Source organism: Pongo pygmaeus, chromosome 10 (genome assembly GCF_028885625.2).
Source record: "Pongo pygmaeus isolate AG05252 chromosome 10, NHGRI_mPonPyg2-v2.0_pri, whole genome shotgun sequence".
Lineage (NCBI taxonomy): Eukaryota > Metazoa > Chordata > Mammalia > Primates > Hominidae > Pongo > Pongo pygmaeus.
Window position 1 is genome coordinate 39,564,461 of NC_072383.2, and position 15,140 is coordinate 39,579,600.

General features: G+C 36.8%; 1 protein-coding gene across 5 annotated transcripts in view; it reads right to left on the reverse strand.

Annotated features, from left to right (window-relative positions):
- Window positions 1-15,140, reverse strand: part of GXYLT1 (glucoside xylosyltransferase 1) — a 63,424-nt gene that overhangs the window by 20,267 nt on the left and 28,017 nt on the right. For all 5 annotated transcript variants that reach the window (XM_054444231.2, XM_054444230.2, XM_063672632.1 and 2 more), the window contains 2 exons: window positions 7,644-7,769; window positions 3,907-4,158 (listed from right to left, as the gene is read on the reverse strand). In XM_054444231.2, the coding sequence (XP_054300206.1) occupies window positions 3,907-4,158; window positions 7,644-7,769 (378 nt within the window). The remainder of the gene's footprint in view (window positions 1-3,906; window positions 4,159-7,643; window positions 7,770-15,140) is intronic.

The window sequence follows — 15,140 nt, forward strand, 5'->3', positions numbered from 1 at the left end:
TGTCTTTTTATTCTACATACAATTAATTTTTTGAATCTTTATAAGCACAATTTAGTTTCGTAACATTTAAAACAGAAAACTGTAGTTCTAATTTTACAAAATTTAGCAAACCTATGACCGAATACATGTATGTTACATCAAGATCAATTAGTTTCATTTTTTAAATTAAGCATGCTTTGAAAATGCATGGACTGTCATTATCAGCCTGTCCTATATATACATATAAAATTAAAGAGCATTCACATTATGCTCCAACAAAAAAGTGGGAACTCATCAATTCCCAAAGATTAGTTACTTCACTTTAAAAAGTTCTACCCCTTTGGCAAGATGTTCGTTGTTGTTATTCTGCTCTCATAAGCTATGTACTAACACAAGAAAACTCTTCTATCACATACATCTTACAAATATGTAAAAGCATTGTATCTACTTCATACAAAGTGTTCCCTTTTCCAGTATTTTTCAATTCATTAACGGCCTAGTTTCTAAAACCTTCATCTGACTCTCCTTTGCTAGCAATTATCTATCAAGTTGCTACTTTATGTCAGACACCATGCTAAATATTCTTAATATAAAGCTGTATAAAAGACACATCCTGCCCTCAGTACGTGGAGCAAACAGACAAAAAAAAACTTTACAAAGTAATACATAGAAAGCTGAAAAGAGCAGAGTAAACAAACAAAGAAAAAATTCCCACCAATTTATACTCTTTGGTTTTTCTCTAATAAACAGGAAAAGGTTAAGAAATACAGTAATACATTTTTTTAGGAGAGAAAATAAATACCCTAACAGGGATTCAACACTGCAAATATGATACTGCAAAATAGAATGTAATCATTTAACCAATGTTGTTCATTATCTAACAAATATACAATTATGAGATTAAAAATTATGATTTTTAAAAAGAATTAAATATTTAATATTTATTTATTTAATTTAATTATTTAATTTAATTATTTAACTAAAATATTTATTTAATTTAATAATTATTTCATTAAATTAAATATTTAATTAATTATTTCATTATTAAATTATTTGAATTTAAATTTTTAAATTTTTTTTTTCTTTTGAGACAGAGTCTCACTCACATTGTCACTCTGTAGCTCAGGCTGAAGTGCAGTGGCCCAATATCAGCTCACTGCAACCTCTGCCTCCCTGGTTCAAGCCATTCTGTCTCAGCCTCCCAAGTAGCTGGGAATACAGGCATGCACCACCATGCACAGCTCATTTTTTCTATTTCTAGTAGAGATGGGGTTTCACTGTGTTGGTCAGACTGGTCTCACACTCCTGGCCTCAAGTGATCTGCCCAAAGTCGTGGAATTACAGGCGTGAGCCACCACACCTGGCCCTATTTTAACTTTTTAATATACATAACTATAATACATCAGGTTTGAAATGGTGGTAAGAACCAGATGACAGCAAGGCAAATAAATAAACTATGACCTTTGTCCTAAATTTTTATTGTGGCTGTACATGGGTTAAGAACCATGAAGCAACAGTCATGGATCTGTATAAAACAGTTTGGAAAGCGATTATAAGTAACTCAGTTATATTGCTAAATTTCTAAAATTTAAGATCTGTGCTAGAAACTGTAAAACTGGTAGGAAAAACCAAGACAATCTTTGCTATAGATACAGAGATCAAGAAAAATAAAAATATACGAGAAAAGGAATTAACAATCAATAAATTTTGTAGGACCATCTCGACAATCCTACGTATAATAAAATGTTTGAAAACAAAGCAAATCTGAGTATGTTCCCAAGGAGCAAGAACAGGGTTGTTTGTAACATAGGAATAGTAGGTATGAAGTAAATTATACCTGCCAAATTAATGTACAACCAATCATCTTGTGTTTTTTTTCACAGTCATTAATGTGCAGAAGAAAAAAAAGTTTGAAAGTTTAGAAATTATTCCAACTCCCATAACTACATCTCTAGGTAGCTTAGAACATGTCACAGAAAAAAAAAAGGGAAAGGGAGAAACTATTAAAGTATTTATGAATGATATTTAAATAAGTAATAGGTAAATTAAAAACAGTAAATCTGGCCAAGCACAGTGGCTCACACCTATAAACCCAGCACTTTGGGGGTTTGAGGTGGGAGGATCACTTGAGGCCAGGAGTTCAAGACCAGCCTGGGCAACTCTTTTTCTATAGAGACTGTTCTCTACAAAAAAGTAAAATAAGAACAAAATAATTTTAAAAACAATGGATTTGAACTATTAGCTATTTTTAAGTTGTAATCAAATGGTGTTATATTATCTCTATAGTTCTCTGCAACACTAAACTTCTATTAATTTCATAAATTTCAAATGCAGTTATTGAGAAGTCACATTATTTTTTTGCAGATAATCTTACAGCACCATCTTCTGGTATAAGATCACTGTGCACAGTCTAACAATCAGAAAATAACAATCATGTTACTATCCTCGTTTTATTATATTTAGTAAAACTTTACAGTACATGAAATTTAAAAATTCAAGACAGAATAACAAACTTGGTAACCAAAGAGAGATGTTCTCTGTTAAACAAGAGCAGAGGTTACCTAACACTGGGCTTATTAATGCAATCAGTTGTGGGAGACAAAACTAAATTTAAATCAGAATTTTAAAAAGATTCAGAAAAGGGAAGGCTAAAAAAAAAAGTAAGTTTACATCTTAAACTAAGTTTAAGATCAACAGAATAGACAAGTGACAGGTAATAGCTGTCAGACTTCTAAGACTGAAGTGTTGGCATATGGTAATGGCTACAGCAGTACTGCTGCCTATACCAAAGGTAAGACGAAACGGTTCCAAATGAGGCAAAGACTTAAATCAGACATGTAGAAAGAATAAATTCCATTCCACCAGATACAGTATGAAAAACGCATGACAAACACACATACGTATAAATGCACACATATATCATAAAAGACACGATATCCCTTAATGTTTAATTTAGTCCTAATAAGATATAAAGGAATAAACAGTAACTCTATACCCCTAGAGGGTATAGTGTTTGCTCAGAAGTCACTGTTTTTAGCTAACATTTTACTGCTTACTTCATGTCAGGCTCTACTAAGAATTTTCAACAGATCTCTTTTAAATTAACTTAGTTAAGTCTGTTTATTATCTTATTCAGCTGAGAGAATTTATACTTAAAAGTTAACTAAATGGCTAGTAGTTAAGTACTGCACAGGAGGCAAAGCTACACAGAAAGCCAGTCTGATTCCAGAGCAAGCAAACTACAGTGACTTGCAACTTAGACATACAACTAATCTACATGAAACTGGTAAATGGTAGTACATACTGATGTAGTCTAAATGCACACTCAGAGAATTTAAATAGTCTGACTTTTCTACTGACCCCACAATTTGAAAGACTGGAAACACGCAGGAATTTTTAAAGTTAACTTCCAATAACACCATAATAGCTAACATTTACTATGTGTCAGCCACTGTTCTAACTCATTTACTCCTCACAAAAGTCCCAAGGCATTGGTAGTGCTATCATTTCCATTTTACAGGTGAGAACAAACAGGTTGCAGAGTCTATGCTCTTAACTGCAACTCTATGTTGTCCCTAAGGTATATCATAATTTAGATTCTATGTATTCTATGAATGTACAACTACAAAATAACATCTGCTTCCTGGAATGGCAATCTAGGGAGAAGATGTTCACTACTTAGGGCATTGTTATTTTACTTCATTGTCATGTCATCTGGTTTGATCTACTGTAATGCTCTGTTAAACAGCATAATATGAACACACTTCTAGATAAATCTAGATTCTATATTCTTCTAATGTTCTAGATTATTCTAAATAGAAAAATTCTTTATAGTTCAATTTAGTTTTTAATAAAATTTAGTTTTATTAAAAACAATTTAGAAGGTTTTTAGAGAAATGTTAACAACTACCTGTATTAGTGACTTACCTTGAAATACTTCCTTCTCATTCGAGTCATGTTCATCAACATAACTCCAGAGTTTACTCCAGTTTTTCCATAATATGGATGCCTAGCAAAGCGATTATACCATCCTATTCGAGGTTCCTCATGTTCTGGTGCCATTGCAGCAATTTGTGTGGAATTAAATTTCTTTAGTAAAGACCAAATATCATCAACTGGTCGTAAAAAAAGGATATCAGTGTCGACATACAATAGTGAGTCAACTTCTTTCAGGATTAACTACAAGGAGAGATATTTGAATGATTAACTATAATTCTATTTTAAAAAGAAACATAAAAGCACCTCTAATTGTGTAAGATATACCTAAGAGATTAGCTAATTTATATTATTTTAAGGTAATCTTTCCTAAATCTGTCATTTTTAACAATAGCATACATATAAAGATACTATGCTAACCTTCATATTAACTTTCAGAGAAGATATGAAAACAAACCAAAACAAAATAATTATAAAAATTGAGAGAATAATATGAAATCTTCAAAGATCAGGGAGGAAATGTTTTTCATAATGGACAATAACATTAACTTAGGTAAATTTATATCTTGAATACTAATTTCCTGAGATAAATACAGAAATAAACCAATAAAATAAAGATCTTCTGAACTTATTCCCCTTGGCCTGTAACACTGGCATCTTTACATCATTTCAGTTTCAACTAGTAAGTGGTAGAGCCAAATTGGAACCCAGGCAATCCAGATTCAGAGTCCATACTCTCATTTCTAGGTTGTCTCCCAACGAATCAAAGCAAATGTGCACCTAGCAAGGGTAAAGGCTTGACTTAGAAGAAAGACTGGCTATGTTGCACTTTCTAAGAGATAAATCTCCAACATGTGCCTTCCCTGGGGAATTTTAAGGATAATTATTATTATTTTTCATTTTTATTTTTTATTTTTTTTGAGACAGAGTCTCACTCTGTCACCCAGGCTGGAGTGTAGTAGTGTGATCTCAACTCACTGCAACCTCTACCTCCTGGGTTCTAGCCATTCTCCTGCCTCAGCCTCCTGAGTAACTGGGATCACAGGCATGCATCACCAGACCCGGCTAATTTTTCATATTTTTAGTAGAGATGGGGTTTCACCATGTTGGCCAAGCTGGTCTTAAACTCCTGACCTCAAATGATTCACCCATCTCGGCCTCCCCAAGTGCTGGGATTACAGGCACGAACCATTGCACCCAACCAAGGATAATTTTTCATTTCTGCCTTACCCATGAACTTTAGGTTCTGACTCCTACAAATTTAAATTTACTGCCTATCCTGGTCTATTAGTAAGATTCAATAAACAGGTGAATCTAAACCTTTTTAGTTAAGAATATAATAGGAGCTTGATCCTAGTTCTGCTACTTTTCAAAGCTGCTACTTCCTCCTGCAACTAAAGCCATCACCTTAATGAGCATCTACTAGGCTGAAGTCACCTCATTCCTCCCTTATCTCACTATCAGCTGATTTAATATCAGGCTGGGGAAAAAAATCTGATGGTTGACTGCAGGGCCTGAGTAGGGAAGGTTCACTTGGTCAAAGACCTCAACTAAAAGGGAATCTGTGGCCAGGCATGGTGGCTCACGCCTGTAATCCCCGCACTTTGGGAGGCTGAGGCGGGCAGATCGCCTGAGGTCAGGACTTCGAGACCAGCCTGACCAATATGGCAAAATCCTGTCTCTACTAAAAATACAAAAATTAGCCAGGTGCGGTGGCGCATGCCTGTAATCCAAGCTACTCGGGAGGCTGGGGCATGAGAACCGCTTTAGCCTGAGAGGCAGAGGTTGCAGTGAGCCGAGACTGCACCAGTGCACTCCAGGCTAGGCAATAGAGCAAGACTCTGTCTCAAAAAAAAAAAAAAAAAAAAAGGTGTCGGGCGGCGGGGGGCGGGTGGGTGGAGTCTGTATATCTATCTCACTTTTTTGAGGAGTAGTGGAGTTAGAATTGTTTTTAATAGCAACATTCTACATCTGTGTCACATCTGTTTACAGATTACTATATTCTTAGCAGAGTAGGAAGAACCTGCATAAAGCTTCAAGTTCAATGCTGGGAGCCACTACCAGCTGGAAATCAGACATATGGTTAAATAATAATCACCTATATATAGTTCTGATTCCTTTCAGGTGAAAAAGGCATTGACACAGTTTACATTAGTTCTTTTCATGCATCTATTTTAAAGGAAGAGAAACTCAGCAAAAAAGTTTATCACTATAAAAAAATAAAGCACCAATTTACTTAAATCTGGTTAAAAAGATTAGAATTAACGATAAAGTATGAGGTCAATTTGACAGGTTTCAAGTAGTTCTTGTACTTAAAATTCCATTTAGGGATTTAACTGATTACATCATTAAATGATCTGGCAAATTTCATGTAACAATATCAACAATTAAACTTGTTAATAAAGCGTTAACAAAGTCCCATGGTGCCAAGTGTTAATAAAGTGCCGTAACAAAATGGCAGAGAAATGGCCAAAACCTCACGTCTTTCTTTCATCTCTTATTGTTTTTTCAACATATTTGTGTGATTAATGTCTGTCTCCCACATCAGACAACAAGCTCTATGAAAACAGGAAACCTGTGTGTTCTATTCATTCCTATATACCCAGCATTTCAATATAGATGACTGACAAAAAGTAGGCACCCACATATTAATTAAATGACTGACACTGCAATCATTCAATATAAAACTTACTTCAAAAACTTATAAAACCTACACGAAGTATCTAAAACTTTTTTTTTTTTTTAACTAATCTTAATCCCTTATTTGTGTGCTTTTTACAATGGAAGAGAAAAATCCTAGGATACAACTTTTTAAGGCGGAGCAACAAAGATACTGGTTAGACAGCCTTTTTTATCAATATTATAACTTAATCTTACAGATATCCTGGATTCAATAAACCATATTCTTAATAAGCTAGGAATTCCCTTAATCCACTTAGCAATAAGAAGTAACTGGAGGTTCTTCCCCATAATTTATATACTTTCCGGAAACTGTGTGCTTCTTAAATTCAGTATTTCTACCATAAGTATTCTCCGTGTGTTTAAGCTGCAAAACTGTAAGTATTTAAATATCATAATGGTCTAAACAACTACTGTGAATTTTAAAACTGGGTAAAATCAAATCAAAATGAAAGAGGTAACCTTGCTTCAGAACATTTGTATATAAAAAAGAAAAAAAAATCAAGGTTTATCACCACAGAACATTATCAAAGAATAGCCCCACTGAATAAATAGTTCCCATTTTCCCTTTGAGTTCATATGCCTTAAATTTGTTTCTGTTTAAGTATCAGTTACAATAGATAAATTGGCTTGGTATAAGACACAAATTGCTATTTAATGATGCACTCTACCTCATTTCTCAAACTCTAAATGCTGCCTACAAGTTGAAGGTGATAACGCCACTGCATTTCTGCTGGCAACAGACTTGGCTCCATTAAGACCTGGCAACCTCTATTCCTTCTTACAGATAAGAGTTCACTGCAACTGAATATATTAAACTGGTATCTCAACAGAAATTACTAAAAATTTTTCATTCTTAACAGGGGTTTTTATTTTACTTGTTCCACAGGAATATTTTTTCATGTTCAAAAGGAAGATAGTACACGCATTGCTTTCTATTTATTAATTTAATTATTTAACTGGAATTATATGTAACTCTTCAGAGACTCATATGTGTAAAAGTAAGGTTCAAATTTTTTTAAAAAAAGACACTAGGGGAAAACTCTTACCGGCAAGAACAATCTCTGCGAAGCACATGGTTTAAAGAGTTTTTTCCACTCTGCTGCATTCTCACTTGGAAAGGTTATGGGGTATAACGTATAATTAAATGTTTGTAGAAATGACCAGCTGTCAAGCTAAAACAATTAAAAAAAAATGTTTAGTTTCACTCTGAATTTTCTCTGTAAAATCATAAAACAACAGATTATAAAACAAAAGAGCTAAAAATTAAGATAATATACATTTTATGATGTAAAATTAAGGGAAAGATTCTTCTGTTCCACCACTGTATTTGTTTTCATTTAAAATCTAAAGATCAAAATAAGATCCCAGATTTCACCATTAAGATCTGAAGCATAATGAAAGTTATCAGGGTCCAACTCCCAAAATCAGAAAGGTGAAAGACCCTTGCAAGTCTGTCTTCCTCAACTTTACCTAACGTGTAAATTCTCTTAATCCATTAACAGGCTAAAATCAGAAAAATTAAGCACTAATTTTATTACCACCATACATATGATATGAAAGATGCTTACATTCAAAGTCAGACCAAATATGAAACTAGTTAAAAAATATTTGTCCATCAATGCATAGCTTTAATATGCCTAAATATTTCTGATAATAAAATATTCTGATACATAGCCAATGCCAATTTTTAAAAAAGCAAAATGTATCTGAAAATCTATGATGAACATGTTTACATTTAGTACCCTAAATGCATTTCAAGATACTGAATTGTTTCTAATTCAGTTTAAGTATTATCTCTCATTCTTATTTCAACAGAATTACTGATTCAAATTTCCTAAGGAGCATTAAGAAACAATCTATGGGGGGTAAAAACTAAGTAGTTTATGTACAGGCTGAATATGATCTCTTTTGAATTATGATAGTGTTTAAGTCATTTCTAAAACATTAATATCTTCCAACATAGTTTAAGGGAATGCCTTTACTTCCAACACTCTGCTTTGGTGTCTCTGATTATTTTATTTTATTATTGTTTTGAGACAAGGTCTCACTCTGTCACCCAGACTGGGCTGAAGTGCACTAACATGATTATGGTTCACTGCAGCCTTGACTTCCCAGGCTTGGGTGATCCTCCCACCTTAGGCCTCCCAAGTGGCTGGGACTATAGGGGCACGCCACCATACCCAGCTATCTACTAATTATTTTAAAATACTACCACTGTTACTTCCCTGCTCCACTTACTAATCACTTAAAGATCTTTTCAATACCAACGTCGAAATAAAATCTTAGTCACTTTCATTTAACATATAATAGTGCTCTTTCATATACTAAAAGCACGTTCCATAAAATATTTGATATTCTTTCATCAAAAGCAAAACCAAACATTCTCAGTGATTATTATAGTCAAAGGAAAACTAAGTTCAAAAATATAGTATATGTTACACAAACAATAATTCAGCCAGGTGTAAACACAACACAGAGGCTGCACCTAAGATAATGTAATAAATATTTTACTTTTCTATTATATTTTCAAAGATGTCCAAAATTGGCAGCAGTCTATTACTATTCTCTTAACCCCTAGGACAAGATTAATTCCTCAATATTTTAAAAAACAATCCAGGGAGAAGCCAAGATGACCGAATAGGAACAGCTCCGGTCTATAGCTCCCAGCGTGAGCAACGCAGAAGACGGGTGATTTCTGCATTTCCAACTGAGGTACCGGGTTCATCTCACTGGGGAGTGCCAGACAGTAGGTGCAGGATGATGGGTGCAGTGCACCGAGTGCCAGCTGAACCAGGGCGAGGCATCGCCTCACCCGGGAAGCGCAAGGGGTCAGGGAATTCCCTTTCCTAGTCAAAGAAAGGGGTGACAGATGGCACCTGGAAAATCGGGTCACTCCCACCCTAATACTGTGCTTTTCCAACGGGCTTAAAAAACGGCACACCAGGAGATTATATCCCTCACCTGGCTCAGAGGGTCCTACGCCCACGGAGTCTGGCTCATTGCTAGCACAGCAGTCTGAGATCAAACAGCAAGGCGGCAGCCAGGCTGGGGGAGGGACACCTGCCACTGCTGAGTTAGTTGTTTGATTAGGTAAACAAAGCAGCCAGGAAGCTCGAACTGGGTGGAGCCCACCACAGCTCAAGGAGGCATGCCTGCCTCTGTAGGCTCCACCTCTGGGGGCAGGGCACAGACAAACAAAAAGACAGCAGTAACCTCTGCAGACTTAAATGTCCCTCTCTGACCGCTTTGAAGAGAGCAGTGGTTCTCCCAGCACGCAGCTTGAGATCTGAGAATGGGCAGACTGCCTCCTCAAGTGGGTCCCTGACCCCCGAATAGCCTAACTGGGAGGCACCCCCCAGTAGGGGCGGACTGACACCTCACATGGCCGGGTACTCCTCTGAGACGAAACTTCCAGAGGAACCATCAGGCAGCAGCATTTGCAGTTCACTAAAATCCGCTGTTCTGCAGCCACTGCTACTGATACCCAGGCAAAGAGTGTCTGGAGTGGACTTCTAGCAAACTCCTACAGACCTGCAGCTGAGGGTCCTGTCTGTTAGAAGGAAAACTAACAAACAGAAAGGACAGCCACACCAAAAACCCATCTGTACATCACCATCATCAAAGACCAAACGTAGATAAAACCACAAAGATGGGAAAAAAACAGAGCAGAAAAACTGGAAACTAAAAATCAGAGCACCTCTCCTCCTCCAAAGGAATGCAGCTCCTCACCAGCAATGGAACAAAGCTAGACGGAGAATGACTTTGACGAGTTGAGAGAAGGCTTCAGACGATCAAACTACTCCCAGCTACAGGAGGAAATTCGAACCAATGGCAAAAAAGTTAAAAGCTTTGAAAAAAATTTAGACAAATGGATAAACAGAATAACCAATGCAGAGAAGTCCTTAAAGGACCTGATGGAGATGAAAACCAACGCACGAGAGCTACGTGACGAATGCAGAAGCCTCAGTAGCTGATGCGATCAAATGGAAGAAAGGGTATCAGTGATGGAAGACGAAATGAATGAAATGAAGCGAGAAGAGAAGTTTAGAGAAAAAAGAATAAAAAGAAACGAACAAAGCCTCCAAGAAATATGGGACTATGTGAAAAGACCAAATCTACGTCTGATTGGTGTACCTGAAAGTGACAGAGAGAATGGAACCAACTTGGAAAGCACTGCAGGATATTATCCAGGAGAACTTCTCCAATCTAGCACGGCAGGCCAACATTCAAATTCAGGAAATACAGAGAACGCCACAAAGATACTCCTGGAGAAGAGCAACTCCAAGACACATAATTGTCAGATTCACCAAAGTTGAAATGAAGGAAAAAATGTTAAGGGCAGCCAGAGAGAAAGGTCAGGTTACCCACAAAGGGAAGCCCATCAGACTAACAGCTGATCTCTCAGCAGAAACTCTACAAGCCAGAAGAGAGTGGGGACCAACATTCAACATTCTTAAGGAAAAGAATTTTCAACCCAAAATTTCATATCCAGCCAAACTAAGCTTCATAAGTGAAGGAGAAATAAAATACTTCACAGACAAGCAAATGCTGAGAGATTCTGTCACCACGAGGCCTGCCCTAAAAGAGCTCCTGAAGGAAGCACTAAACATGGAAAGGAACAACCAGTACCAGCCACTGCAAAAACATGCCAAATTGTAAAGACCATCAAGGCTAGAAAGAAACTGCATCAACTAAGGAGCAAAATAACCAGCTAACATCATAATGACAGGATCAAATTCACACATAACAATATTAACTTTAAATGTAAATGGGCTAAATGCTCCAATTAAAAGACACAGAATGGCAAATTGGATAAAGAGTCAAGACCCATCACTGTGCTGTATTCAGGAAACCCATCTCACGTGCAGAGACACACACAGGCTCAAAATAAAGGGATGGAGGAAGATCTACCAAGCAAATGGAAAACAAAAATGGCAGGGGTTGCAATCCTAGTCTCTGATAAAACAGACTTTAAACCAACAAATACCAAAAGAGACAAAGAAGGCCATTACATAATGGTAAAGGGATCAATTCAACAAGAAGAGCTAACTATCCTAAATATATATATGCACCCAATACAGGAGCACCCACATTCATAAAGCAAGTCCTTAGAGACCTACAAAGAGACTTAGACTCCCACACAATAATAATGGGAGACTTTAACACCCCACTGTCAACATTAGACAGATCAACGAGACAGAAAGTTAACAAGGATACCCAGGAATTGAACTCAGCCCTGCACCAAGCAGACCTAATAGACATCTACAGAACTCTCCACCCCAAATCAACAGAATATACATTCTTTTCAGCACCACACCACACCTACTCCAAAATTGACCACATAGTTGGAAGTAAAGCACTCCTCAGCAAATGTAAAAGAACAGAAATTATAACAAACTGTCTCTCAGACCACAGTGCAATCAAACTAGAACTCAGGATTAAGAATCTCACTAAAAACCGCTCAACTACATGGAAACTGAACAACCTGCTCCTGAATGGACTACTGGGTACATAATGAAATGAAGGCAGAAATAAAGATGTTCTTTGAAACCAACGAGAACAAAGACACAACATACCAGAATCTCTGGGACACATTCAAAGCAGTGTGTAGAGGGAAATTTACAGCACTAAATGCCCACAAGAGAAAGCAGGAAAGATCTAAAATTGACACCCTAATATCACAATTAAAAGAGCTAGAAAAGCAAGGGCAAACACATTCAAAAGCTAGCAGAAGGCAAGAAATAACTAAGATCAGAGCAGAACTGAAGGAAATAGAGACACAAAAAACCCTTCAAAAGATTAATGAATCCAGGAGCTGGTTTTTTGAAAAGATCAACAAAATTGATAGACTGCTAGCAAGACTAATAAAGAAGAAAAGAGAGAAGAATCAAATAGACGCAATAAAAAATGATTAAGGGGATATCACCACCGATCCCACAGAAATACAAACTACCATCAGAGAATACTATAGATACCTCTACGCAAATAAACTAGAAAATCTAAAAGAAATGGATAAATTCCTTGACACACACATCCTCCCAGGACTAAACCAGGAAGAAGTTGAATCTCTGAATAGACCAATAACAGGCTCTGAAATTGAGGCAATAATCAATAGCTTTACCAACCAAAAAAAGTCCAGGACCAGAAGGAGTCACAGCCGAATTCTACCAGAGGTACAAAGAGGAGCTGGTACCATTCCTTCTGAAACTATTCCAATCAATAGAAAAAGAGGGAATTCTCCCTAACTCATTTTATGAGGCCAGCATCATCCTGATACCAAAGCCTGGCAGAGACACAAGCAAAAAAGAGAATTTTAGACCAATATCCTTGATGAACATTGATGCAAAAATCCTCAATAAAATACTGGCAAACCGAATCCAGCAGCACATCAAAAAGCTTATCCACCATGATCAAGTGGGCTTCATCCCTGGGATGCAAGGCTGGTTCAACATATGCAAATCAATAAACGTAATCCAGCATATAAACAGAACCAAAGACAAAAACCACATGATTATCTCAATAGATGCAGAAAAGGCCTTTGACAAAATTCAACAACGCTTCATGCTAAAAACTCTCAATAAATTAGGTATTAATGGGACGTATCTCAAAATAATAAGAGCTATCTATGACAAACCCACAGCCAATATCATACTGAATGGGCAAAAACTGGAAGCATTCCCTTTGAAAACAGGCACAAGACAGGGATGCCCTCTCTCACCACTCCTATTCAACATAGTGTTGGAAGTTCTGGCCAGGGCAATCAGGCAGGAGAAGGAAATAAAGGGTACTGAATTAGGAAAAGAGGAAGTCAAATTGTCCCTGTTTGCAGATGACATGATTGTATATCTAGAACACCCCATCGTCTCAGCCCTAAATCTCCTCAAGCTGATAAGCAACTTCAGCAAAGTCTCAGGATACAAAATCAGTGTACAAAAATCATAACCATTCTTATACAACAATAACAGACAAACAGAGAGCCAAATCATGAGTGAACTCCCATTCACAACTGCTTCAAAGAGAATAAAATACCTAAGAATCCAACTTACAAGGGATGTGAAGGACATCTTCAAGAAGAACTACAAACCACTGCTCAATGAAATAAAAGAGGATACAAACAAATGGAAGAACATTCCATGCTCATGGGTAGGAAGAATCAATATCATGAAAATGGCCATACTGCCCAAGGTAATTTATAGATTCAATGCCATCCCCATCAAGCTATCAATGACTTTCTTCACAGAATTGGAAAAAACTACTTTAAAGTTCATATGGAACCAAAAAAGAGCCTGCATCGCCAACTCAATCCTAAGCCAAAAGAACAAAGCTGGAGGCATCACGTTACCTGACTTCAAACTATACTACAAGGCTACAGTAACCAAAACAGCATGGTACTGGTACCAAAACAGAGATATAGACCAATGGAACAGAACAGAGCCCTCAGAAATAATGCTGCATATCTGTAACTATCTGATCTTTGACAAACCTGACAAAAACAAGAAATGGGGAAAGGATTCCCTATTTAACAAATGGTGCTGGGAAAACTGGCTAGCCATATGTAGAAAGCTGAAACTGGATCCCTTCCTTATACCTTATACAAAAATTAATTCAAGATGGATTAAAGACTTAAATGTTAGACCTAAAACCATAAAAACCCTAGAAGAAAACCTAGGCAATACCATTCAGGACATAGCCATGGGCAAGGACTTCATGTCTAAAACACCAAAAGCAATGGCAACAAAAGCCAAAATTGACAAATGGGATCTAATTAAACTAAAGAGCTTCTGCACAGCAAAAGAAACTACCATCAGAGTGAACAGGCAACCTACAGAATGGGAGAAAATTTTTGCATCCTACTCATCTGACAAAGGGCTAATATCCAGAATCTACAATGAACTCAAACAAATTTACAAGAAAAAAACAAACAACCCACCAACAAGTGGGCGAAGGAGATGAACAGACACTTCTCAAAAGAAGACATTTATGCAGCCAAAAAACACATGAAAAAATTCTTATCATCACTGGCCATCAGAGAAATGCAAATCAAAACCACAATGAGATACCATCTCACACCAGTTAGAATGGTGGTCATTAAAAAGTCAGGAAACAACAGGTGCTGGAGAGGATGTGCATAAATAGGAACACTTTTACACTGTTGGTGGGACTGTAAACTAGTTCAACCATTGTGGAAGTCAGTGTGGCGATTCCTCAGGGATCTAGAACTAGAAATACCATTTGACCCAGCCATCCCATTACTGGGTATATATCCAAAAGATTATAAATCATGCTGCTACAAAGACACATGCACGCGTATGTTTATTACGGCACTATTCACAATAGCAAAGACTTGGAACCAACCTAAATGTCCAACAACGATAGACTGGATTAAGAAAATGTGGCACATATATACCATGGAATACTATGCAGCCATAAGAAGGGATGAGTTCATGTCCTTTGTAGGGACATGGATGAAGCTGGAAACCATCATTCTCAGCAAACTATCACAAGGTCAAAAAACCAAACACCACATGTTCTCACTCATAGGT